Here is a 23,650-nt window from a genome sequence, read left to right as displayed (position 1 = left end):
ACCACAACAAAACAAACCAACCCAAACTCACTGCCTTTGAGTGATGCCAACCCTTACCGACCGACAGGACAGGGTCGAGCTGCCTGTCAGTTCCCAAGACTGCAATTCTCCACTGGAGTACAGAGCTCCATCTCTCTCCCTCAGCGTAGCTGCTGGTTTTGAACTTCTGACCTTGTAGAATGCAGCAGAACCATTAACCACTATGCCACCAGGCCTCCCACATACCAGCTAGTTACCTTAAGTAAAATTGTAAAAATATAAAAGGATTTAAAAATATAGATATTTGGCTTTCGTTTAAGAGCAAAACAAATTTATTCAGAACAGATTTTTTAAAACGCTGCACATGTATATGTGACACACACACACACACGTGTGTGTGTGTGTGTGTGTGTGTAGTAAGGGAGGGAGTCAGAGAGTGATGACTTCTCCTGGAATAGACTTAGCTATGGGAACAAGCTGAAATGGGAAGACAGGGACTGCTCACACCACTGATTTCTGGGTGACCTTCTAGAAGTCTGCATGGTCTCTTAGCTACACTTGATTGGCTAGGATCAACAGCCACTTGCCTATCAAAGTTCCTCTTCCTGGCACCCCAACTCCTTCACTAGATCCAGTGGTGACTTTTCCCGTGTCTACAGTCAACTTTACTGTAAGCGAGACCGTTAGGCCCTCGAGTCACTGTGCATGCCCTCGAACGTCGCCCTCCGTAGACAGGCAGAGTGGAGCAGAAGGAACAGAGAGGGTAAGTGGGGTCGGCAGGGCTGCAGGCAGAGCTGGACATGCCATGGGTGGAAAGGTGCTGGCGGTCAGAGAAACAAAGTCACATGGGCATTTGCACCCCGTTGCAGGTGTTGACTCGTCTTCTAGCCGTTTCACAGCTGTGCCGCCCTGTGGAGCCTGCACGACCTTGCAAGTGCTGTGAGGTGGGCCATCCATCATACTTCTATGAAGCACATGTTAACGAGCGTTTCCTGTAGGATGAGGAACTCTTGGTCCCAAGGGAGAAGAGTGAGTGTCAAAATCCTATCAGCATCGATGTAGACTAGTGTGTGGGCCAGGCTTCCACGAACGTGGCTTGGGTTTGCATTTGGGGGACAGCAGGGTAGGCATTCGGCAGCATGCTCTAACCATCGGCAGCAGTTCTGCCGCCACTCGTGGGTTCTAGGCGAGGCGTTCTAGGCCAGGCGTTCTGGCAGCAGCATGTGGAGCCCACACCTCTCAGAGCAGGGGCGTTCCTCTCAAATGCTTCTAGCCGCTGCCCAGTGAACTCGTGGACGTGATCATGTGGCCCTAAGGAGCAGACTCTTGGAAATGGCCGTGCTGACTGTTTCATCTCCAGTTTAGTGATGAGAGTTTTAGGTTTTTAGAGGCAACACTCTAATGATCAATTTTACAGCTTCGCTCAACTCCCAAACTCCACGGAAGATTGCTCCTCATGCAAATGCGAAGCTATTGCCTGTTTCGGAAGCATGTACCTAAAATTCCAACCAGTTAAAGAAGATTGATGCTGAGCAAGACGGCTGCCTTCCATAGCCACATTTAGGAGCTAATCATTTCAGAAAATGTTGCCGTAATTCATTTATGGAAACAGTGAAACGATTCCCCAAACAAGTGATAAAGGAAATGGACTCATGGCCGTGCCATGGAAACGGAGCCTCAGAGTCACACTTTCCCCCACTTAACCGAACTCTGCAGGCACCTTGGCATAATCGGGCCGGCAGATTATTCTGCATCACATATTTTTATCTATCACAAATAAAGTGGAATTCAGAATATTGCTCCAGTCATTACACCTCGTTTCCATTTATTTGAGAATCAGGACAACCATGCGAGGGTTCTGTTTAACCAAGAGATAAGTGCAAAGCTTCTCCGCATGAACTGAGGCTCACTGCCCTGGAATACAGCTCGCCTGTATATCAGAAACCATCAGCTTCGGCCTGCTGCCAGCTGGCTATTCACAAGCACCTCTCCGCCCCGAGAGCCGCTGCTCGGAGATGATATTGCAACATTACATAGGGACAGGCATTGTTATTCAGTCCCTTGGCTCTTGGGGCCCTATGAGGCCTTTGCATCCTTGGAAACCTCAATTGAGAGTCTCATATAAAAAGGGCCAACCTTGGCCTCTAAGAGGGTGAGCAAGTGGTACGATATCTGGAAGTTCAGGTGAAACCCGCTTCCACATTAATAGGCAGTTCCGCTTATTAGTAATGGCTGTAGTAGTCTAATTTTATTGACTGGCCACTGTTGGCTGTGTAGCCTCATGATAGCCTTACGGCTGGGTCATAGCGGTAAAGTGACTTGTTAAGATCACACACAGGGAGCAAGCTTTGTTGATGGACTCTGGAGCCCGTGCATCTAACCACCACGCTGACTGCAGGTCCGACCCTAAGCCAATCAGGAGGGAGTCAAAGATGGATGTGCCTGTGGAGGTAGCAGACCAGCTGGCTGAGCAGAGCGTATTCACCCCTGCATGTCCGCTATGAACAAGGAGTGTGGCCAATAAGGGTCAGAGGCTGTGCAGTGGGAGGGAAGGTGGCTGCCATTGTCAATGCCCATGTCGAGCAGAAATGATGCTGTGTACAAAAGGAGCTAAGAGACGAAGAATGAGGCTGGGAGCAGCAACCAGAACCCCTCAATATCCAGTGGGATGCTCTTAAGTGATAGGTAAATCTCTTAAGTGATTTAACTTTGTATTTGCTTTCTAGGATTCTATAACGAAGCACCACAAAGTGGGTTTACAGCAGCCACTGTTTAAAGAAAACACATCCATTGCCTCCCAGCAGTGGAGGCTGAAGTCCAAATCATTGTAGGCCACACACCCTTCCAAGTCTCTGCAGGAAGCCTCCGGTGTTCCTGGCCTTGTGGACACAGCATCCCCTGGCTTTCCTTCCTCGCTCTCTCCTCTCTTCTTTGACAAGGGCACCCACTCACGTTGCATTGGGACCCGCTGTACATGAGTAGGACCTCACATTAACGGGTAACCTCTTCAAAGACCACGTTTTCAAACCAGGTACCTTCAGAGGTATCCAGGGTGAGGATTCCAAGGTGTTTTTATTTGGGATACAATTTCATCTATAACTATTGGAAGAATGAGGAGACGGTCTCCCCCATCTGGAGGTCGTTGGCGTACATGAGGTCTTTCCGTGTAGTGTGAGGTTTGGCTCCAACATCATGACTCCCTGCTCTTCTGGGAGGCTCAGCGACAGTGAGTAGGGAAGTGATCATACAGGGAGGTGATCATTTGGAAGCCCTGGGCTGCGTTCACGGAGAGGTTGGCTGGAACCAGAGGAGGAATTACCAACCTCCCTGCTAATCTGGCTCTCAGTACCATGCATTAAGCCAACTAGTAAAAATCATTATGAAGTTTTTGCTGAAAGGGCAAGTGTAGAAAAACATGTTTCTAAACAGAATAATAGTCTTTGCCATTTTTTTTCCAACTTGCATACCATCTGGAAATTCTGATTTTTTTTCAGAGGGTAGGAAAGAAATGTGCTCCAGGCACAAATAAATGTTTACAGCTGAGTTATAAACCGAGAATGGTAGAGCTTAAAACAGACAGGCTGGCAGTGATGAGGCTCAAGCTGCAGCAAGACAAATACTGCTGTGGGGAGCAGGCCAGCTTGTTCTCACAGTCCAAGGGCAGACTGCCCAGTAAGCAAGGTAAGCATGGGCTGACTTGTGCTTACCTACTAATCTGGAGCAAACAGTTTCACTTGCAGCTCATGCACGACTGTTCCCTCCACAGTCGTAAGCACAGGTCAACCCATGCTTATGCGGCGGAATGTCCCTGTCAGGGATTGTGAATTTGGAAAGAGGCTTTGATTCTGTAGGAAAGGAAGGGAAGGGGCGGAGAGAGGCAGGCGCTGGCCATGCTCCTACTCTGAAGGAGAATCTTTGGTGTGGTGAAAAAGTGGACATTGTTCACTAAAAGTTAGCAAGTCAGTGCAAGGAACACTTGCTTCTAGGGCAAGCCCACCTTGCCCTTGGTCCGGTGACTAGGAAGTTGTGCTGTGCACTGATGTCACTGAGCAAATGTTGGAGAAGGAACGCTCATCTGGAGTTTCTCTGAATCCACAGACGGTACCAGGCAAAGCTATGCACGCCATTGTCCAGCATGACAAGCTGAAGGCAGTCTTCGGCTTCGGAAAATCCAGCCTCTCATCAAAACTGGTAACTCTTGGGGACTTGCCAATGGGACAACTGAGTGGCGTCGTGGTTCCGTCAGTGACGTCACCAGAAGCAGCAGGCACTCACGGGGGGCTCAGGAAATGCTGCCTACCACAGAGTGCACTTCCGTGAATGATCTCATTAATTCCCAACAGCCAGCTGGTGAGGAAGTACCGATTTACAGATGAAGAATCCGAGGTATAGACGCAATAAACGACTTTCCAAGGGTCACGCAGCTGCTAAGTGAGGAAGCTGGTGTCTGCATCTGACTAGACTGACAAGGGAGTCCGAGAGGAGGAGGTTTCCACTGCCACAGAGGCCATTCTGACTCCACGACACTGGGGACCGACTGCCACTTGAACCCATAGCAACCCTTCAAGGTCTGAGCAGAACTGCCTCTGTGGGGTTCTTAGGCTGTCGATCTTCATAGGAGCAGACAATCTCATCTTTCTTTTGTGGTTCTGATGGTAGGTTCGAACTGTTGACTTTGCAATTAGCAGCTATATTGTAACCCAACATGTAACCCGTTTATACCACCAGGGTTCCTTCTAACTCATTGTGACCCTGTATAGGTTTTCTGAGATTGTCAATCTTGATTTGAGTAGTCAATCTCATCTTTCTTCTGAAGAGCAGCTGGTGGGTTTGAACCAATGGCCTGGGGGCGAGTGGTCCAACACTAAAATCACAGTGATACCAGGGCTCCAAGTTGGCTATTAGTTTTTATTGTGCCAGGAAAAAAGAAATGGGTTTGGGAATGATGCACAACAGCCAGAAAACATGTTTTTCTTTCTTTCTGTTAATGGCCATCGAGAAAATATTTTCAGCTTTGAACGCCACTCAAGCTCTTCCAACCAGAACCCTGCCACTGTCAGGCAAATCCAGCCACAGATAACATGTAAGCGAATGAGCATGGCGGTGTCCCAATAAGCCTTTAGTTGTAAAATCTGGTGACCGGCCAGATTTGATCCGTGGACTGCAGTTGGATGACCCCTCGTATAGAGGACAGTGCGAATTGACAATGTGTGATAGGTTTGAAGAAGGATCCATGGAATTCGACTTGAGAATTGATTCTCACTTAAAATCAGCACACAGATTGGATACAGATGATGCGCCCTTTCAAAGCACTTGTGTGGCCTTGCCCGCTGGTGTCCAACCAATCAGGCTGGACTCCCTTATGCTCTCTGAGCAGGCCCACCTTCTGCCGTGAACCTTTGTAACGAATCTGAGCTCGGTGGAAAAGCGCCGTGGTGCTGTCGTAATGAAGATTTATGAGTTAATCCCTCTGAGAGTGGAACTGCACGGGCATGCTGAGTGATCCCGGCACCGGTGTGCTGGCTTGTCTTGATGCGAAACCCAGTCAGCACCCCTGTCAAGCTTCCATTGGAAGAGGAGAGAGAGAGAGAGAGAAAGAAAGAAAGAGCACCTGCACGGCAACCCAGGGGAAAGGGAAAGGAAGGGCCCGAAGAAGAAACTCTTTCAACTAATTAATCAAGTGCGGCTTTGTTTCCATTAACATATTGGACTGTGTAGGCTGCCCTGTCTATTAGAGTCTTTTCCAAACCCGAGGAATGTAAACACTCCTAAAGACCCAGTAATGAAATCTCTATCGATGTGCTATCTTAGATGGGACTCACATGCTGGTGTTTTGCTTACATTTTAATTTGCTCCTGCAGGATACTTGCCCAGTGATTGCTTAATAAGATTAACCTCCCTGGCAAAGTGTGGTGTATCTTGATGAAAACATTACCAGAGTGAAGGATTATTGTATTCTACCAACACCCCTCCTCTCACCCCCAAATAAAACAATGGTGGAAGGTGGGCATCATTTAATTAACTTATTGCCAATATATCTTGATTGCCTCTTTGAAACACTGGGAAAGTAGTCAATTGGAATTGATGCGGGTTATCTTCATGTATGGAATCGGGGAGGTGAGTGAAGGAATCCAGACCTAAGATCACTTACCCGCTGAGGCGTCGATTGACAAGTGTCTCGCTGGTCTTTTTTTTTTAAACAGTTCCAAATTTAAGGCAACTTAAGAAGAGATGTGATGCCGTTCAGTTATCAGAAGAGTATTATTTTGATGCTCAGAGAAGAGCGGCTCCAGGTTTTATTTCAAAGTTCAGTGCTTTTAAATTCTCACAGCTCTTCATGGGTATCCTATTGGCAAAATTCATTGGACAACCAGGTAGCAAAGGTATTGCCTGTCTCTTAACTCGTCTGTAAGAGATCTGAACTGACGATGCAGGGCGACTTGTACTGTCTGCAAATGCAGGTTGCAACTGTGGGAAACCGTCCATGCCATTCCAAAGATGCAATGGAGAGTGTTTGTTTATTTGTTAATTAAGAGGTATTGTCCTCTTGGTTGACTTGCCTTCCTCCTACACTCTGCCCATACTGTGTGGGTTAGTTAAAAGGGAACCTACTTCCAAGCAGGAGGAGCCTTTTATGGAGACTAATGCACATCAAACCTGTGAAAAGGTATCTTGGAGGAATTACTGAAACCCGAATGAAGGCCCAACATGATAGCGGGGCAAGAGGAAAGTAAAAGGAAATTGAGGAAAGGACCTAGGAGGCAAAGGTCATTTATAGAGGTCTAAATAGAGGCATGAACATATGTAAATATATTTATACACTTAATGATAAGAAAATAGATCTATGTGCATATATTTATATGTTAAGTAACAAGGTAGCAGACGGACATTGGGTGTCTACTCAAGTACTCCCCCAACTCAAGAACACTTTGTTTTAATAACCCAGCATTCCATAATGCTCACCTTCCTGACACAATCACTGAAGACAAATGGATGCATAAGTAAATGCGGTGAAGAAAGCTGATGGTGCCCAACTATCAAAAGATATAGTATCTGGGGGTCTTAAGGCTTGAAGATAAACAAGTGGCCATCTAGCTGAGAAGCAACGAAGCCCACATGGGAGAAGCACACCAGCCTGTGTGATCATGAGGTGTTGATGGGATCAGGCATCAGGCATCAAAGACCCAGAACAAAAAAAATCATATCAATGTGAATGAGGGTGAAGGTGGAGTGGATACCCAAAGCCTCTCTGTAGACAATTGGACATCCCCTTACAGAAGGGTCAAAAGGAAGAGATGAGTCAGTCAGGGTGCAGCATAGCACCGATGAAACATACTACTTTTCTCTAGCTCTTTGATGCTCCACGCCCCTCACTATCATGACCCCAATTCTGCCTTACAAATCTGACTAGACAAGAGGAAGTACACTGGTACAGAGAAGAGCTGGAAACACAGGGAATCCAGGACAGAGAAACCCCTCCCTGAGGATCAATAATTAGAGTAGTGATACCAAGAGGGGAAAGGGAAGGTGGGGTAGAAAGGGGAAACCAATCACAATGATCTACATATAACCTCCTCCCAGAAGGACGGACAACAGAAAAATGGGTGAAGGGACACAATGGTTGGTGTAAGACATTAAAAAAATTATCAAGGGTTCATGAGGGAGGGAGGTGGGGGAGGGGAAAGTGAGCTGATACCAAGGGCTCAAGTAGAAAGAAAATGTTTTGAGAATGATGGTGGCCACATATGTACAAATGTGCTTGACACAATGGATGGATGTGTGGATTTTGATAAGAGTTGTATGAGCCCCTAATAAAATGATTTTTTTAAAAAAAGAAGAAAAGGTCTTTTGTTATAACCTCAGAAATGGGCACACACAAGGTACTGCCACTGTGCCTGGTGGTGGAGTGCACATATTCACTTCCCATTGGCTGTGCTGCGTTCTTCCAAAGGGCCGTGGAGGGCTTATAGCTTGTAGCTGAAAGGGCATTGATGGATAAAGCATAACAGAGACTCCTAAAGCCGGGTTTCTCGTGAGCAACACTACTGATGTCTTAGACAGAGTCCTTCTTTGTCGCTGGGGGCGGTCTGTGGCCTGCTAATGTTTGGGAGCCTCTTAGGAGCCCTGGTGGCATAGTGGAGTTGGGCTGCTAACTGCAAGGTCAGCAGTTCGAACCCATCAGCTGCTCTGTAGGAGAAAGATGGGACTTTGGACTCCCCTAAAGAGGTACAGTTTGGGAAGCTCACGGGCGGCTCTGACCTTCCCTGTAGGGTTACCCTGAGTCTGCATCCACTGTGTGGAAATAAGGGTGGCTTTTTCCTGCTGATCCCTGTTTCCTAGATGATAGTGGCACCCGCCCCCTCCATTTGCAACCAACCACAATCTCTCCACGCACTGCCAAATGGTCAGGGGACAGGGAGTGTGGTTTGCAGAATTGCCCCCTGGTTGAAAGCCACTTCCATAAAGGAAATGGAAGCAGCCTATCAGGGTAGGAACTGAAGGTGAACCGATTACAAATCCGATACCAATAAATTTGGCTCTGGCCTTTTGGTCACCGAAGGCAGGCCATGGTCAGTTATGACCAAATAGAGTGTTCATTTTTATGCCTAGCTTTTCTTACCTGATCAGAGAGAGCATATAATCTCATCTGCAGATAAAACTTTTTCACGCTTACTTAAAGGTAATTTAGTGTTATGATTATGACAGATGAGTCGAGTGATTCTCCAGGAAAGAGTAAAAAGACAAAAAGTCACCCGAGAAGTGTTCGGGCAGCTCTAGGGAGAATAACTGAAGAAACATTAGCATCTTGTGAGGTATGGCTAATGCACAACTCCAAGGGCCGATGAAACTTGAATCTTCTGGGGGCAGCTTTATAAAGAAGAGGCATTGGATGGAGTAGGTGCCACCTTTCCTCATTGGTAACTTGTTTGATCTAAGGAAAGTCCTCAGGTCTTGCCCAAACCAGTGGGCATCACACAGGGATCAGAACTGAGTTCAGATTTGCACCTGCCTGCTCAGATAACTTTGCTGCACGAGACTTCTGCAAACTGTTGAAAAGAAAGGAAACGGCTTTGAGGACGGAGGTGCACCTGACCCAAGCCGTGGGATTTTCCATGGCCTCCTGTGCATGTGAGGGCGGGAGATTGAATAAGGTTGACCGAAGAAGAATCTATGCATGTGGATTGTGCTGGCCGGGAATACCGAAAGTACCCTGGACTGCCAAAAGAACAAGTCCTCTGCTTTAGAACACGTACGGCCAGGATGGCCAAACTTGTCTCCCGCCCTTTGGCCATGTCCCCAGGGAAGGACATCGGGAGAGACAGTCCCCAGGGAAGGACATCGTGCTTGGTGAAGTGGAGGGGTGGTGAGAAAGAGGAAGACCCCCAGAAGACGGAGTGACCCCGAGACTCCAGCGACAGAATAACTGTGAGGATAGTGCAGTGTTTGATTCCGCTGTACGCAGGGCTGCTAAGGGTCGGAACTAATACTTCGGCACAACCGACAACAACAAACCGGTCTGAGTTGGGAGCTGTTTCTGGACCTCAGTCCGGAGGAGTTGATTTTACTTTTAGGAGAGTTTAAGAAGTTACACGGTATGAGTATCATGCCTGCTGGCGAGTCTCTGGTTGCCACCACATGGATTCTGACCCACACAAGCAGAGCAGAATGGCCCCCATAGGATTTTCTTTCTTCCTTTAAAAAAATCATTTTCTTAGGGGCATATACAACTCTTATCACAAGCCATGCATACATCAATTGTGTAAAGCACATTCGTACATTCATTGCCCTCATCATTCTCAAAACGTTTGCTCTCCACGTAAGCCCCAGGTACCAGCTCCTCATTTTCCCTCCCCCCTCCCTGCTCCCCCCTCCCTCACGAACCCTTGATAATTTATAAGTTATTATTTTGTCATATCTTGCCCTGTCTGATGTCTCCCTTCACCCACCTTTCTGTTGTCCGTCCCCCAGGGAGGAGGTCACATGTAGATCCTTGTAATCGGTTCCCCCTTTCCACCTCACCCCTCATCCGCCCTGCCAGTACTGCCACTCCTACTGTCTCCCGTAGGATTTTCAAGGTTCAGAGCTTTTTGGGAAGCAGATAGCTTCCAAGATCCCTCTGGTGGGTGCAAACCACCATCCTTTTGGCTCATAGCTGAATGTTTAGCTCTTAGCTCTGCCGACCCAGAGGTTTGCTGGGAGCACAGGCTCAATAAATGCCATTAGAGACATTTTTGCGTGGTGTTTCACGAACTGTGGAAGTTGGCTGGATCCATCTGCAGCACGGGGCAGAGAGGAACGTTCAGTGCAGAGAAACTCTTGGATGAAGTCTCTCCTGTTGATGGCTTCCCTGTGTGATGGCACACTGGCCACTCTGCCAGGCCGCAGCTGTGTGGGTCCTTTAATTGTTCCCCTGTCCCTACCTCCCCAAGGTTCTGTTTCCCCTCCTCCTTCCTAGCACCTTGTTAGCACCCATTTCCCCGTCCCTTGCAAGAATACAGTTGCCAGACTGATTCAATAAACATTTCTATTGTCCCTTTCACTGTTCTGAGAAGAGAAGCTTTGTTCCCCAGTTGTCAAAACTCCTTTCTGTTTTCTGCAAAAGCGAACACTTTCCCTCTCCCTTTCATGCCTTGCCAGGCGAAGCTTCCTCCCCAGGGAGGCTGCATCTCTCCTTGCTGGAGAGCACTCCAGTCTGGTGGCATGTGCTGCCTGCTGCTCTCTGCCTTCTGATTAGGCAGGACTTTCTCCTGCTGCTGTTGCTGCTGCCGCTACAGCTGCTGAGGCGGCGGTGGCGGCGGTTGCCCCAGCCCAGGCCTTGGGAGGCGTTCCAGTAGCGCCAGCCCGTGCCAGTAGATAGCACAGGTATGCACATTGCCTGGAGCAGGCACCGCGCCAGCTCTGAGCGACTCCAGCCAAACACAGCTAACAGACAGGAACAGCAAACCGCTTTGAACAGGAGCTCCTATGAAAGGCAAGTCTTTTTTCTTTCTTTCTTTCTCTCACCCTGCCCTCCCCACCCCCATTCCCGCTTTCTTCTCCTTTTTGCAAACCTTCCAAGATTTGGATTAGAAAACATGAACCAGCTGGCAAGAGAGCTCTGAGTTTTCCTGTGACCTCAAGGGGGCAAGCAGCAGCTGCAACCTCACCTCTGCCTCCAGATGGCATTGTTGCCACATCATCGGTTCCTGGTAGGCCGGTCCTTATCCCATTGTTAAAGGTGTGTCCATCTGCCGGCTGGAGTTGCCAATTGAGTCCTAGCAGGTGCATTGCTGCAGGAGAGACAAAGTCATGAAAATATGAATAGATAACTCAGCGCTGCAAATGTCAAGGGGGAGGGCCCCATGCCTTTTTCACGCCATTGCCTCCTAAGGAAGCCTACGCTTCAAAAATGACTTGCCCCAGGCTGAAGGGATTCACTACTGATCTGGGCACTTCCTCCGTGCCACTTTCACAGCCGCAGAGGGAGAGGGGGATCTGTGGTCAGGGGATCATGGGAAGCAGGAGCTAAAACCCATCCCTTCCACATGGTGCCCCCACCAAGGGACCATGGGATGTATCTTTGGAATTTCTGTCACCTTAAGGGAACCACCCCATCCTAATCCCATCCCATGCCATCCCATCCCCTGCCATCCCATCCCATCCACCCGTTTCCACGCTCAAGGCAGGGTGTTTTCTGTCTGGTCATCCAGGGGCCTTGACAAAGGTAGCTGTCCTCCAGTGCGACTCTGTTTCCAAAGGAGGCTACCTCGGTGTCCCCAGGCACGCCCCTGACTGCACATCCCAGCGTGGCCAGCGGTGTCTGCCCACCTCGCAAACGACTGGGCTGTTTTACTCGTTAAAAAGACGTCCTTTCCCGTTCCTTCCCACAGTCCCAGGTTCACGAGAAGTTGGCAGCGTTGGGCGCATTGTAGAAAAAGCCCAGGTAGTGAAAAAGGGATACTTTCTGGAGAAAAAGGCGATTTTCCTCCATCTCAAGCTCGCTTCTCTCTCTCTCTCTCTCTCTCTCTCTCTCTCTCTCTCTCTCTCTCTCTCTCTCTCTCTCTCTCTCTCACACACACACACACACACACACACACAATTCACCAGGGGATATGTTTATTGTGAGTGCTGTTGAGTTGGCCCTTACTCATGGTGACGCCATGCACAATGAGACTGCCATGCCTTTCTCAGGATTTAGAAGAAGATCGTCAGGCCTTCCCTCCCAGTCCATCTTAGCCTAGAGGATCGGCTGAAACCTGCTCAACATCCTACAACCTACACGAGAGGGCTTCAAAAAATACGTGGAAAAATGGACGGGAAAGATAATGGAAATTTTCCACAACCTTTTTGGCATTTCCCTCCTGTAAGCCTTCATGGACAGGTGGGGGATGGTGGTGTCTGCATTTGAGGTGCCTTTTCTTGGCTGAGTGAACATTATTTGACTTCCATGTGCATTTCAACTTTCAGTCCCAAACTTACGTTCCTCCCTGGCCACTTCCTGTCTGCCCCCAATTAGTTTCCCAAGCTCAGTACATCTCACCTTCAAGGCTCTTGGCGAGTTGTTCGTCGGATCATTGCCATAGAACCAGTTCTGATTCGCAGCGACCCTTTGCCATGGACTCGAACTTCCCTGACCGGAGCAGCAACCCTCCCTTTTCACCCAAGGAGGGGCTGGTGGTTTTGAACTGCTGACCTTGCGGTTTGCAGCCCAACATGCAACCACTATGTCACCAGGTCTCCTGTGTTCTTACCGAGTAGAATAAAAGGCAAATCCAAATGCCTGTATGCTTTCAAAGCCCCCAATCTAAGGAACACTTCATTTGTGAGCAAACCCGCAGTTGATTCCCCTACATGGTTCCTATCCAACAATAACTGTTCCTATCTGTCTGGCATTTCAACTGGACACAAGTGGACACTGTTGCTACATTGGCAGCAGCGAGGGCGAGGCAGGGCTGTTGACAGGGAGACCTTTGGAGTTGGATGCAGGGGTGGGAGAAACAATTAACCACAGGAAATGCAATGAACAATGCTTAGGAAATTGTTCACACAGCAATTAATTCTGCATGCCTACCATTACTAAACGTCCTGCTGCATTCTATTAAAGCTAAAAGCCCATCTCCAAACAATGCTGCTCAGACGCTGGCTCCAATGAAGGTGTCCTTGTGTCCCTGGGTGGACGCCTGCACCTTGTTTCTTACACACACCTGGCCTCAGCACTGCCGCGCCTTCCTGTAGGGTGTTGTCCCCCCACCATCGCAAGTGTTTGGGATGATAAATACGCAAAAGTGACGTTAACTGTACACTTTCTGCCAAGGTAACATCTAATTTTCTCCTGTAGTTTATCTGTTATATATGGGTCACTTACTTGAAGAGACCAGCTTCCTGATGCCTTCAATAATGACATATGTTCGCCGCACAGAGGTCAGCAAATGAGAACTAATTGTGGCGGCTTCCAGATAACGATAGCTTCAGATTTGTAATTACCAGGTGAAGGGTGACGAGGAATTAGCTGTTTTAAAATGATTTTTAAAAAATGAACCTATTGGGTTTTCAGGGCTTGCATGGAGCCAGCTGCTTCTGCCTTGAAGAGGCCATTTGTTACTGGAAGTTCTCCTTGTGACTCCAGGTAGACGCAGACAGGTAGTACAGGTGCAGCGGAGGCAGGCTGGAGCCTCACTCAACTTTGACTTTCCCAGCTAGACAAGGAAGTGGGGTAGTGCCTGGGCAGAGCGGCCTCCACCACCAGCCTGGGGAACGCAGCCAGACCCGAGCACTCCCGCTGAACACACACGGACACTCAGGGGACTCCATTGTCAGTTCCCCAAGGTCTCCCTCCCCCCATCCTTTTGGTGGTGGTGGTGTAGAGAGTTTCTGGCTCTAACTCTTTCTCTATAAAATGCCTTCTGAAAACAAGAAAACTACCACTGGGTGAAAAGAATTTGGGTCAAGGCGTACAAGAAACATCTCAGACAACTGTTGGAAGTGAGGCAAAATTTAGCACTCGAGATGGAGATGGGACGAGGGGAAAAGGTTCCTCTGTGGGCCACAGGCTCTGCTCCTCCTTCCAGCCAAAGCGCAGGAACAGCCACGAGACTCGAGTTTGGGCCCATTTTTCATGGCTGAGCTGGATGCTACGTAAATACGTGGGAATTCTTTCAGGGGCATAACCACCTTCAAGAGCAAGAGCTTTATGGAGAATGCCTGACCTTGACTTTCAGTTACACTTCCTCCCCACCTGGGTCAGCCATCTTCTTTCTGTTTCTTGAGTAACAAAAGGAGGCCATCCTTTGGCCTGTGGGATGGATGTCCTGGCCTTGGGAGAAAGTCTTAGAGAGCAGTAACAGGAACGCAGTCCTTTGACTACGACATGTTTGCTTCTTACTCTGCTCCTCCTGGTTCTGTTCTATGGCTTGAGTCGAGAACTAAGTCTCTCAACCAATTCCTCCCACGACTCTTTGTTGAGGTTTCTCTTTATGGGTGGACTAACAGCTCCATACGGGCCAGAGTGATGTCCCACATATGAACGGGTGGGAGGTCCAGCAGAGTGCGAGGACTCTCCCAGACACTTCATAAACATTAATCAACCGGGGAGTTGGATTGTGGACCACTATCATCTTCTAAATAAGAAACACACAAAACAGAGCCATAAAGGAAGGGCCAGAGCAACACTGGGTAAAATATTGGCAAGCCTACAAAGAGAGGGCTATTTTGATGATTAGTCTGTTGAATGGTGGTGACTTGAACGTTGCTGTCATGTTGGAAACTATGCCACTGGTATTTCAAATTCTAGCCGGGTCAACCAGTCTAAGACTTGGAAGAAACATCTAGTGATTTAGAATATTCATCCATTTGAAATCAAAAGGGCCACCCTTACCCAAGGGGAAAGTCCAGCAGGGTTGGAAAAGAAGGAGGAAGGGATACAGGACACTGGGCAAAGTGACAGTGTAGGGAAAGCAACCGACACATATATGGAGTTTGCAAGGAAAAGTCATCTGCTCCCTAACCCTTCACAATAAAAGGTTTAGAAAAAGGAAAACCTTATGGGTCACAAAGAACCCTGTCCAACTTCCTTGCCTTGGACATGTCTGGAAGAGGGAGCCATCAGTAGAGGGGACATTGTGCTTGGGGAAGGAGAGGGTCAATGAGATGGGCTGAAACAACACAGTGGTGACTGCAAGGATGATGCACCACCAGCTTATGACTTGTTGATACGACGACAGCCAACAACAAGGACATCCATACTTGCTGCCCATCGTGAACCCCCTCCTATGGCCGGGCCCTCAGTTTGAGAGCCTCTGGACACTGTCTAAGGCTCAGGGCTCATGTGTGAGGTTGGGGACTCTTCTAATCCCTATTTCACACACAAGGGAACTGCTGACTGTGACCTTTGACAACTGGGTGACTTCAGAGTCTGAGGGAGATTACAGCATGAGGTGATCTGGTTACAGCCTCTATGGGCATTGGACTCTCAGCAAAACTTGTCTCTGTCTGAAACCTCACAAGGATCTCACCACGATGGTGAAAGATGATCTACCATGTTCAGCACCCCCGAAAAAGTGGAGGGACAGGGGTGCTATTTCATCTCTCATTGAATCCAGATGTGACTACGTGACTTGGCTGGCACATATTGTGACACATTGCCTAGGTCTTGAGTGGAGATAGTATGGGGTCCGAGCCATGGGTGACACATCTTGGGATAAAGAATGAGTGACTGCTGCCAGAGGGAGCCTGGAGTTCTTTGTTATAGCAGCCCGTGCAAGATGACCTTGACTGATAATGCCCACCTGTCAGGGAACTGGGGAGATACCACTTTCCACACAGCAGTTCTCCATGCGACCCTTTCAGATTTCTTGGCCGCAGGTCCTTTGTAAACCCCAGCTGTTCCCAGAAATGCCTGTTTAGGAGTGCTCCAGTTGTTTCAATAAACAACAATAAAACACAGCTCTGTGAACATCTGTGGAAGCCTATCTTAAGTTCTAATGTGTTATCAGAACCAGGTGGGAGAAGTCTAAGAGAAGCCAGCGCTCATGCCTCTTCATCTCAAGAGTTTGGGTCACCGTTGGCCTTCTGAACTTATGTTTTACCCAAGAAGAGATCCTGGATGCAATGGGGTGCCTCTGCCCCTCACCCCCATACATGCATGCTCCAGCCACTTATTCCAAAGGTGAAGGCCAGACCATCTCAGGGCCAGAGGAGAAATGAGTTTGGAGACCCTCTCCCTCATGAGGCTCCATCCCCACAATGGCCACAAGGCACAATGTATCATGATGTGACATCTCCACTCCTCAGAGACCTCTGCTAGCACAGCGGGGCTGCAAGGGTCAGGGAAGACAGGACAGGCACAGGAGCACTGTGATCCACATGGCAGCTGGGAAAGGGGCACTAAAAATTCACAAGGCAGCCACCTCTCAACATGTGCACCTGGCCAGCTGGAGAAAACCTCTCCGGGGTTCTAAAAAGGAACCAGGTAAGATGGACAGCTCGCATGCCAGTCTCTGGTTTTGGTAAGAATAATAAAGGAGACCATGTGATTCCAGCCCAGAGGGGCTCTAGGAGAAGTACTGGGAGGGAGCCAGAGTGGGGGAAAGGGAGGGGAGGGCTTGGTGGTGAGCATCTGCGTATTCTCCAGCAATCCCCAGGACTGGGGGATGGGGATGTGGGGTTGGTTACATGCCTTGAAAAGTGGCAGCTTGGAGTGGGGGCTGTTTGAAATCGTAATTAGGGTATGTGTTGGCCCTGCTGGGTGCCACTTAGAACCTTCCATGTTCATTGGCTGGCAGAGGATCAACCTGACAAGAGAGTCAATCAATATGTCAGCAGCACTTCCCGAGAGCTGCTCAGCCCCTGCTTGTCAGCAAGGGCAAACATGGAGGCGAGGATGCTCGGTGCTTGCTGAGCAGGCCCCCAGGAGCAGGGGGTATCTTTAGAGATCAGGCTTGTCGATACACACCCCGAGGATGAGATTGGAGATGAGGCTTTCCCTTTGAACAAGGAAGCCCTCTCTCTGAGCAGGGCTAAGGGAGTGGGAGGAGGCCTGCCGGCCTGCTGGGTCTTGTGGCTCAGCATGCAGTCAGATTCACCAGGGCCTTTGAGATGATGGCGAAGCTTGTTCAGAGACCAGGGAGATGATGGGAGGGTCAGGGCTCGGTCTCCCAGCCCCCGCACGGGCGAATGAAGTCAACAATGCCAGGCCTCCCGTGGGAAAGGTAGCCCGTTCTAGAAGTGTCACCCCAATGGGGAGAGTGTGGCAGTGGATTGAAAACAACCTGAAAAACAGTACGTCCCTGTTGATTCCGACCCCCAGGGCTGAGGAGAACTGCCCTCACTTTGGGTTTCCTAGACTACATTCTAATGAGCAGCCAGCTTGGCCTCTCTCCCTCAGAGCAGCTGCTAGGGTTGAACCACAGACCTTGTCGCTAGAGCCTGGCTTGTAACTCACTGCCTTCAGGGCTCCAGGCAGTGGGCTACTCCTCTGATGGTCACAGGGTTGATTCTGATCCGGGGAAACCCGTTAAGACAGGGTAGAACTACTGCCCTTGGAAGTTTCTGCCCTGTGGACCTTCTTATGGGAGCCGAAAGCCTCATCTTAATCCCCAAGAGTAGCTGGTGGTTTTGAATCATCCACCTTGTGGTTAGAAGTCCAATGTGTAAGCACCATGCATACCACCAGGACTCCTGTCAGCGGAATACCAAACACCCCAAACTCATGGACATGGAGTCTACAGCGACTCTGTAGGAAGGGGTAGTTTCTGAAACTGTAACTCTTTTAGGGGGCTAGAAAGCTTTGTCTTTCTCTCAAGGAGCTGTTGGGGGGTTTGAACTCTTCATCTTGTGGAGTGCAGCCCAACACGGAACCACTATGCCATGAAGGCTCCTGTCAGTACAATTGGTAGGCCTCAAATACAAAGGCTAACCCAGCATATGCACAGATAACCCCAAAAGTACCGACACACAGTAGTGACACGTGCCGCACGCACATTAGCCCACTCAATAATGACGGTCACAACATGCCAGGCACTGTGCTAACTCATGATTTATTCATGATTTATCATTCCACTAATATTTATTGAATCGCTCCTGGGTGTTATCAGCGGTACAGCTCTCTCTACTAGTGGTAAGGCCGGCTCTTGCCATCTCCCCAGCGGTGCATAGGAAGGCAGGCCTGGCGATCTGCTTTTGAGTGCTCACAGCCTAGAGAAGCCCTCGGAGCACAGTTGGACATCACCTAGCAGGCTGCTGGGAGTCAGAACGCAGCCCGAGGGCAATGACTAGTAGGAACTGTGTGCCCAGTGTGCCTGAAGTACCAAGCAGAAAGTAACCAACAACAGAGAGTTTACTTGAAGGGGATATCACACTCTCTGGAGAGATGCAGCGTGTAGGGCTGGAGGGACAGGGGCACATGGAATCACATGCCATTCAGTTACTGGGCTGGACTGTGATCGGGGACTCTCAGAGGACGGGAGAAAGCCACGTGCTGTCACCTGGGGAAGCGCAGTCCTGCCGGCTAGGGTGGGCAGGGTGCAGACAGGAGGACAACACCTGGGATACGCGGGTCTGTGGGGAGAGGCTGCTGATGGCAGGGCTTTGTCTTGTACTCCGGCGAGGCAAGTCAGCACTGGAGAATTTGCAAGAGCTTGGAAGCTCATCTAAGTCCATTAAAAAAAAATCATTTTATTGGGGGCTCTTACAGCTCTTATCACAAGCCACACATGCATCCTTGGTATCAAGCACAGTTGTACGTATGTTGCCAACCAGTTTCTACTGCTGCTGCTGTTGTCAGGTGCCATCGAGTCGGTTCTGACCCACTGCGCCCCTTGGCCCAGCAGAACGAAAGGCCGTGGTCCTGCGCCAGCCTCGCCAGTGTTCCTATGCATACTCAGCCCATGGCTGTAGCCACTGTGTCACTCCAGCTCCTCGAGGGCCTTCCTCTGTTCAGCTGCCCCTCCACTTCACCAAGCGTGCTGTCCTTCTCCAGGGACTGGCCTCTCCTGACGGCGTGTCCGAAACATGAAGACAAGGGTCTCAACCTACCTAAAAGGAGCAGTCTGGCCGTACTACATCCTGACAATTCTCACTCGATGAGGTGGGAGTATAATCTCTATTGCAAACATAAGCTGTTGAGGCTCCGAGAGGTGAAGGGACTTGCCCGAGATCACACGGCCATTAAGTGGGAGATTTGGGTCTCCTCCATACACACACTCCTGGTTGGAAACCAGTTTGCAATTTAACTGAAAGGAACCACCGTGGTAAATATAAAACGGGTCTGGCCACTTCAAGTGCAGCCAGGTTGGCCAGCCATCAGTATGCCTGGCGAGTTTCTCCCTAGCCAACTTGGCTATAAGCCTTCGGGGAGGCAATCGGATGCAGGGATCCTACCAAGAAAGGGGCCCTCTGCGAAGAATTATGGGGGCCTTTGTAAGAGCGCTGTCAGGGCCCAGATGACCTTCTGTCTAAAAGAGGAGATGCAAACACAACGATGAGGGACGGCATGTTCAGAAATGCCTTACGTCTCAAAGCCATTTAAGAAGATGTAAATCTTCAAGGAGCTAGAGGGAAAGATCCCGAACCACCTTGGTGAGGTGAGTTCTCTTATTTTCCCAGACGGCAGCGCAATACATGGAATGGAATGCAACCTCAAAGCAGTGCACGGAAGCTACGCCCTCAAATCCGTTCCTAGTCATGGGATGTGCGCACCCGTCTCCCAAGAAGGCTCCAAAGAATGTCCTTCCCTCTGTCCAATGCCCAGCCCACACCTTCCAAAATTGCTGCAAAACTTAGGGCCTGGAAATTACATAGAAGAGGAAGAATGAGCCCTAGATTTGATAGCGGAATCCTGGCCGGCCCACTTGGGACGAGAGGGGACTTTGGTGAAATGTGCCTCCTCTCCCATCTCTGTCTGCACAAGCGGCCTCCAGACTAGGTCCTCAGATGGTCCTCGGGCCGGGATGCTATCGCTGCCTCCCTAAGGCTTACACCGATTGCCTCGTAGCCTCCTCCCACTCGCACTGCCCCCGTGTATGCGTCAGAGCAGAATTGTGCTGCGTAGCTGATTGTTCACAAGGAAATCACCACGCCTTTCTTCCGAGGCACCTCTGGGTAGATTTGAACTGCCAACCTTTCAGTCAGCAGCTGAGCTCATTACTCTTTGCCCCACCTCTCCAGGGGCCCTTCCAGTTCCGGCGCCTTGTAAGCGTGGAGTGGCTTGCTGTCCCTGTCTGCATGCACAAGGGGAGAGCAGCGTGAGCGGCGTGCTGCAGCGACAAGAACCATTCACACAGAGCCCCAGGACCTTCATCTGTTCTCACGACAAGCCTAGGGTCGAGCAGCAGTGGGAAGGGGTAAGAGAGGAATCAATTCCCATGTTAGAAGGACAGGAGCTTGCTCCTTGCAGCTTCAGGATGTCTGAGACCCCACTAATGTCGTGACTATGCCAGTCCCCTGAACCTGCTTCTACAGGGGTTCCCTGCAGGTGGTGAGTGTGGCACAGTGGGGCGTGGGAAGTGACCTCTCACAGGGGCGTCCCCAGGCAGATCATCCCCTAGACAGTGTTCACAACCGTCCCTTCTTCTTAGGAGGAAGGCTCTAGAAAGGTACTGTATTAGTGATTCTGGGCAGGTGCCCCACTCTTGATTCACTCACTCACTGCTATTGAGTAGGTGCCAGCTCATGGTGACTTCACAGGACACGGGAGAACTGCCTCAGTGAGTTTCTGAGGATGTCATATTTTTAGGGGAGTGGAAAGCCTCAGGGTGGCTGGTGGTTTCAAACTGCTGACCTCATGCAGATTAACGCACTCCTGGAGCCGTTAGCCGCACAGGGTTTCACTGCCCACCCAGACCACCCCAGTCCTGCTGCTTTTTTCCCAGGGAAAGGAATCAAACGAAAGCCTTTCTTTCTGCCAGGAAGGACCCATGTGATCAGAATACCTTGAGTGAATGATAATATCAGTAGGTTTTATTCACCAAATAAATCATGGTCTGGGATTTTAAGAGCTTTTGTGATAACAAAACACATCCCTGACAATCCACACACAGCCACTTAAACACCGTCTTTCCGTGCACCCCCCACCCCCGACTGCCCTGAGCTTGTCATTCAGTGTTGACAACTCAAACCGTATTTGTCTTGCTTTCAAGAACAACACCGGGCAGCCCTGTTCAAGAGGGGCCCGAGCCAAAAGACCACCAGCTACAAAGGCAAGATGACACAGGCTGCAGGCGGCGTGTAGCCACCGGAATCCTGGGATGCAGACATAATGAGTGTTTTAGAGGGTAGGATGTCCTATCGACCGGCAGCTGTGCAGTGTGAGCTTGAACCAAGAGCAAGGGCCAGTCCCCAGCAGTAGCTCGCTGCAGGGAGGCGCCAAGGGCAGCTGGACATGCTCCTGTCTGAGGGCATCTTTCTGCAGCCACCCGGGCAGATCTGGACGCATTTCCCTTCCTGGCTGTCCCCCAACAAACTGTTCCCCAGGAGCCTGCTATAACGAACTTAGACTCCCCAGCAGGGCAGTCTGAGACTGAGCATGAGGCTAGACAAGATGTGGTGGTGGGGTGGTTAGCAAGCAGGTACAGGAAGGGCTCTCCCTGTTCCAAGACCTCGGAAGCCTCCAGATCCCCAGACCGCTACCCCCGTGCAAGTGGCCCGGCGCAACTTAACGTACCCCTTTGAGTGTCACTTTCCCATTGCTGTTGGCTGCTATAGAGTGGGACGCTGGCTCATGGTGCCCCATGTTCAGCACACAAACACAGCTCAGACCATTGTGCTCCTCGGCTGTTCACAGGCTGATTTTCATGAGCATATCACCAACCCTCTCTTTCTCGTCTGTTTCAGTCCAGAAGCTCCAGCTAAACTGGCTCTGCATGGTAGCACTGACTTGAGCCTTCACTGACCCAAGGGTAGTGGCTGTGTGTGAGTTGTACTGTCTGGGATTAAACTTGAGTCTCTTCCAGGAAGCTGAGAACTCCACCACCCAACCACCCTTGTTTCTCAGTTTTCTTAGCTGCTTTAAAAGCTAACACATTTTTAATTTTTCCTATGTGGTCATTGTTGCTGGGTCCGTTTGCTTTTCTGTCTTTGTTTTGTAGGTGATTTTGGATAGGGAGGTCAGGATGGGTGGATGGAGGAAGACAGCCAATGGATTAATAATTCCCTGGGGCCTGCAAAGAGAGCTGGTGGGGGAAATGAGGAGCCAACAGTAATGGGTACAAGAAGGAAGAAGATGCTTCAAAGTCGATTGAGGTGATGACTGCACAGCTCTTCTTCGTCTCAGACGATTAAATTACACACTAGGTTAATTATATCTCAATAAACCTTTTTATACAACGCTAACGATTTTTAAAAGTAATCTTCTAAGCCCTTTCCAAGCATTACCTTATTTATCCCTAATACACTAGCAAACCTAGTGATGGCTACATATATTATTCTCGCTTCCCAGACAAGGGGCGGGAGGCATAGAGGTGTGTAGAAACTGCCCCACTTGGCAGAGTGGGGATGGAGCAGGCTTCCCCTAGCACAGAGCACGTGCCCTTGGCCACACTACTGCATTTCTCTCCTTGACTTACCTATGGGGAGCGGGAGGATAGCATTGTCTCAGAGCAAGAAGAGGTGGGCTTGTATAGCAATCCCATAGGAGGGCCCTCCAGAAATGTGGTCCACATGCCTGCTGGGTCCTGGGTCATTTTGGCCCCCTATTAATGTCAATTGGGGCTCATGTTTATTGCTCTCTCAATATGTGTGTAAGTACTTGTCACTAATTCTATTGTGTGTATATATTTTTCTCCAAATTTAGAGCTGGAGACTTTGGACTCTCCAACAGTTGAAGCAGCATGCTTGTGGTCATACAGTTGTGGGATGTGAAGCCAAGTTTCAGTCGACTGAGCCCCTGTTCTGCCCCACCCCCTCACAACAGTATACTCCCCAGCTCAGGTGTAAGCACCAGGGATGCTCCTGCATGCAGGGAGTCTTCTCCCACTTGCCTGCACCCCCACCGGAGAAAGCTTGGTGGTTTCCTTTTCTGCAGTAGATTCGAAAAGCAGGTCCCTGCCAACACGCCCACCCAGGTCCCCTGGTCCTGACCTTGGCCACGTGGATGGTGATGCTGAGCCCTGATTAGGTGACAAGACTTGCCCATCATCGATTTGAATCTTTGCCAGGACTTAACGCTCCTCTTGATTCTCTGTCTAGCATCTCTCCACTGTTGTACTGGATCTCCATGGAGGAAGAGACGAATTCTGAGGCCGGCTTGGACCTTCAGTACCTGATTAAAGATGAGGGGATGCCAGAGAAGTGTCCTCCTCTGACCTGCCTCTGCGATCTTAATTGGCAAAGGGGAACTTGTTTGTAAATTGTCAACCAAAGGGGCATATGGTCCCTTCTCGCCCTCCATTCTGCCTATTGCGTGTCTATGACAAATCACCTCTACTGCAGATGATCATTCACAAGTGGAAGCTAAAGCCACCATTTCTTGGATCTGGTGTACTTGATCTGGTGGTGCCACGGCTAATAGAGAGGTGGCCCACCCTCCCTGCGGACCTACCTGGTGCTTTTTCTGGGGGGAAAGCAATGAGCAGAGCGAACGGAGATGTTGAGCAAATCATGTGTGCCATTCTCATGTCAACATGGTCATTTACTCAGCAAAAGCCAAATTAGGCACATGGGGAGACTGCAAGTGTCCCTTTAAATTTTTAATTTTTGA

General features: G+C 49.7%; 1 protein-coding gene across 1 annotated transcript in view; it reads right to left on the bottom strand.

Annotated features, from left to right (window-relative positions):
- The window catches only part of TENM2 (teneurin transmembrane protein 2), a 504,145-nt gene that overhangs the window by 249,212 nt on the left and 231,283 nt on the right, over positions 1-23,650 (bottom strand). Inside the window, exon 5 of the mRNA XM_075542722.1 lies at positions 11,127-11,249. Coding sequence (XP_075398837.1) covers positions 11,127-11,249 — 123 coding nt within the window. The remainder of the gene's footprint in view (positions 1-11,126; positions 11,250-23,650) is intronic.

The sequence above is a fragment of the Tenrec ecaudatus genome, chromosome 2, assembly GCF_050624435.1.
Source record: "Tenrec ecaudatus isolate mTenEca1 chromosome 2, mTenEca1.hap1, whole genome shotgun sequence".
NCBI classification, from domain to species: domain Eukaryota; kingdom Metazoa; phylum Chordata; class Mammalia; order Afrosoricida; family Tenrecidae; genus Tenrec; species Tenrec ecaudatus.
The sequence above is the reverse complement of the archived record's forward strand: the minus strand, read 5'-3'. Positions and strand labels throughout refer to the sequence as shown.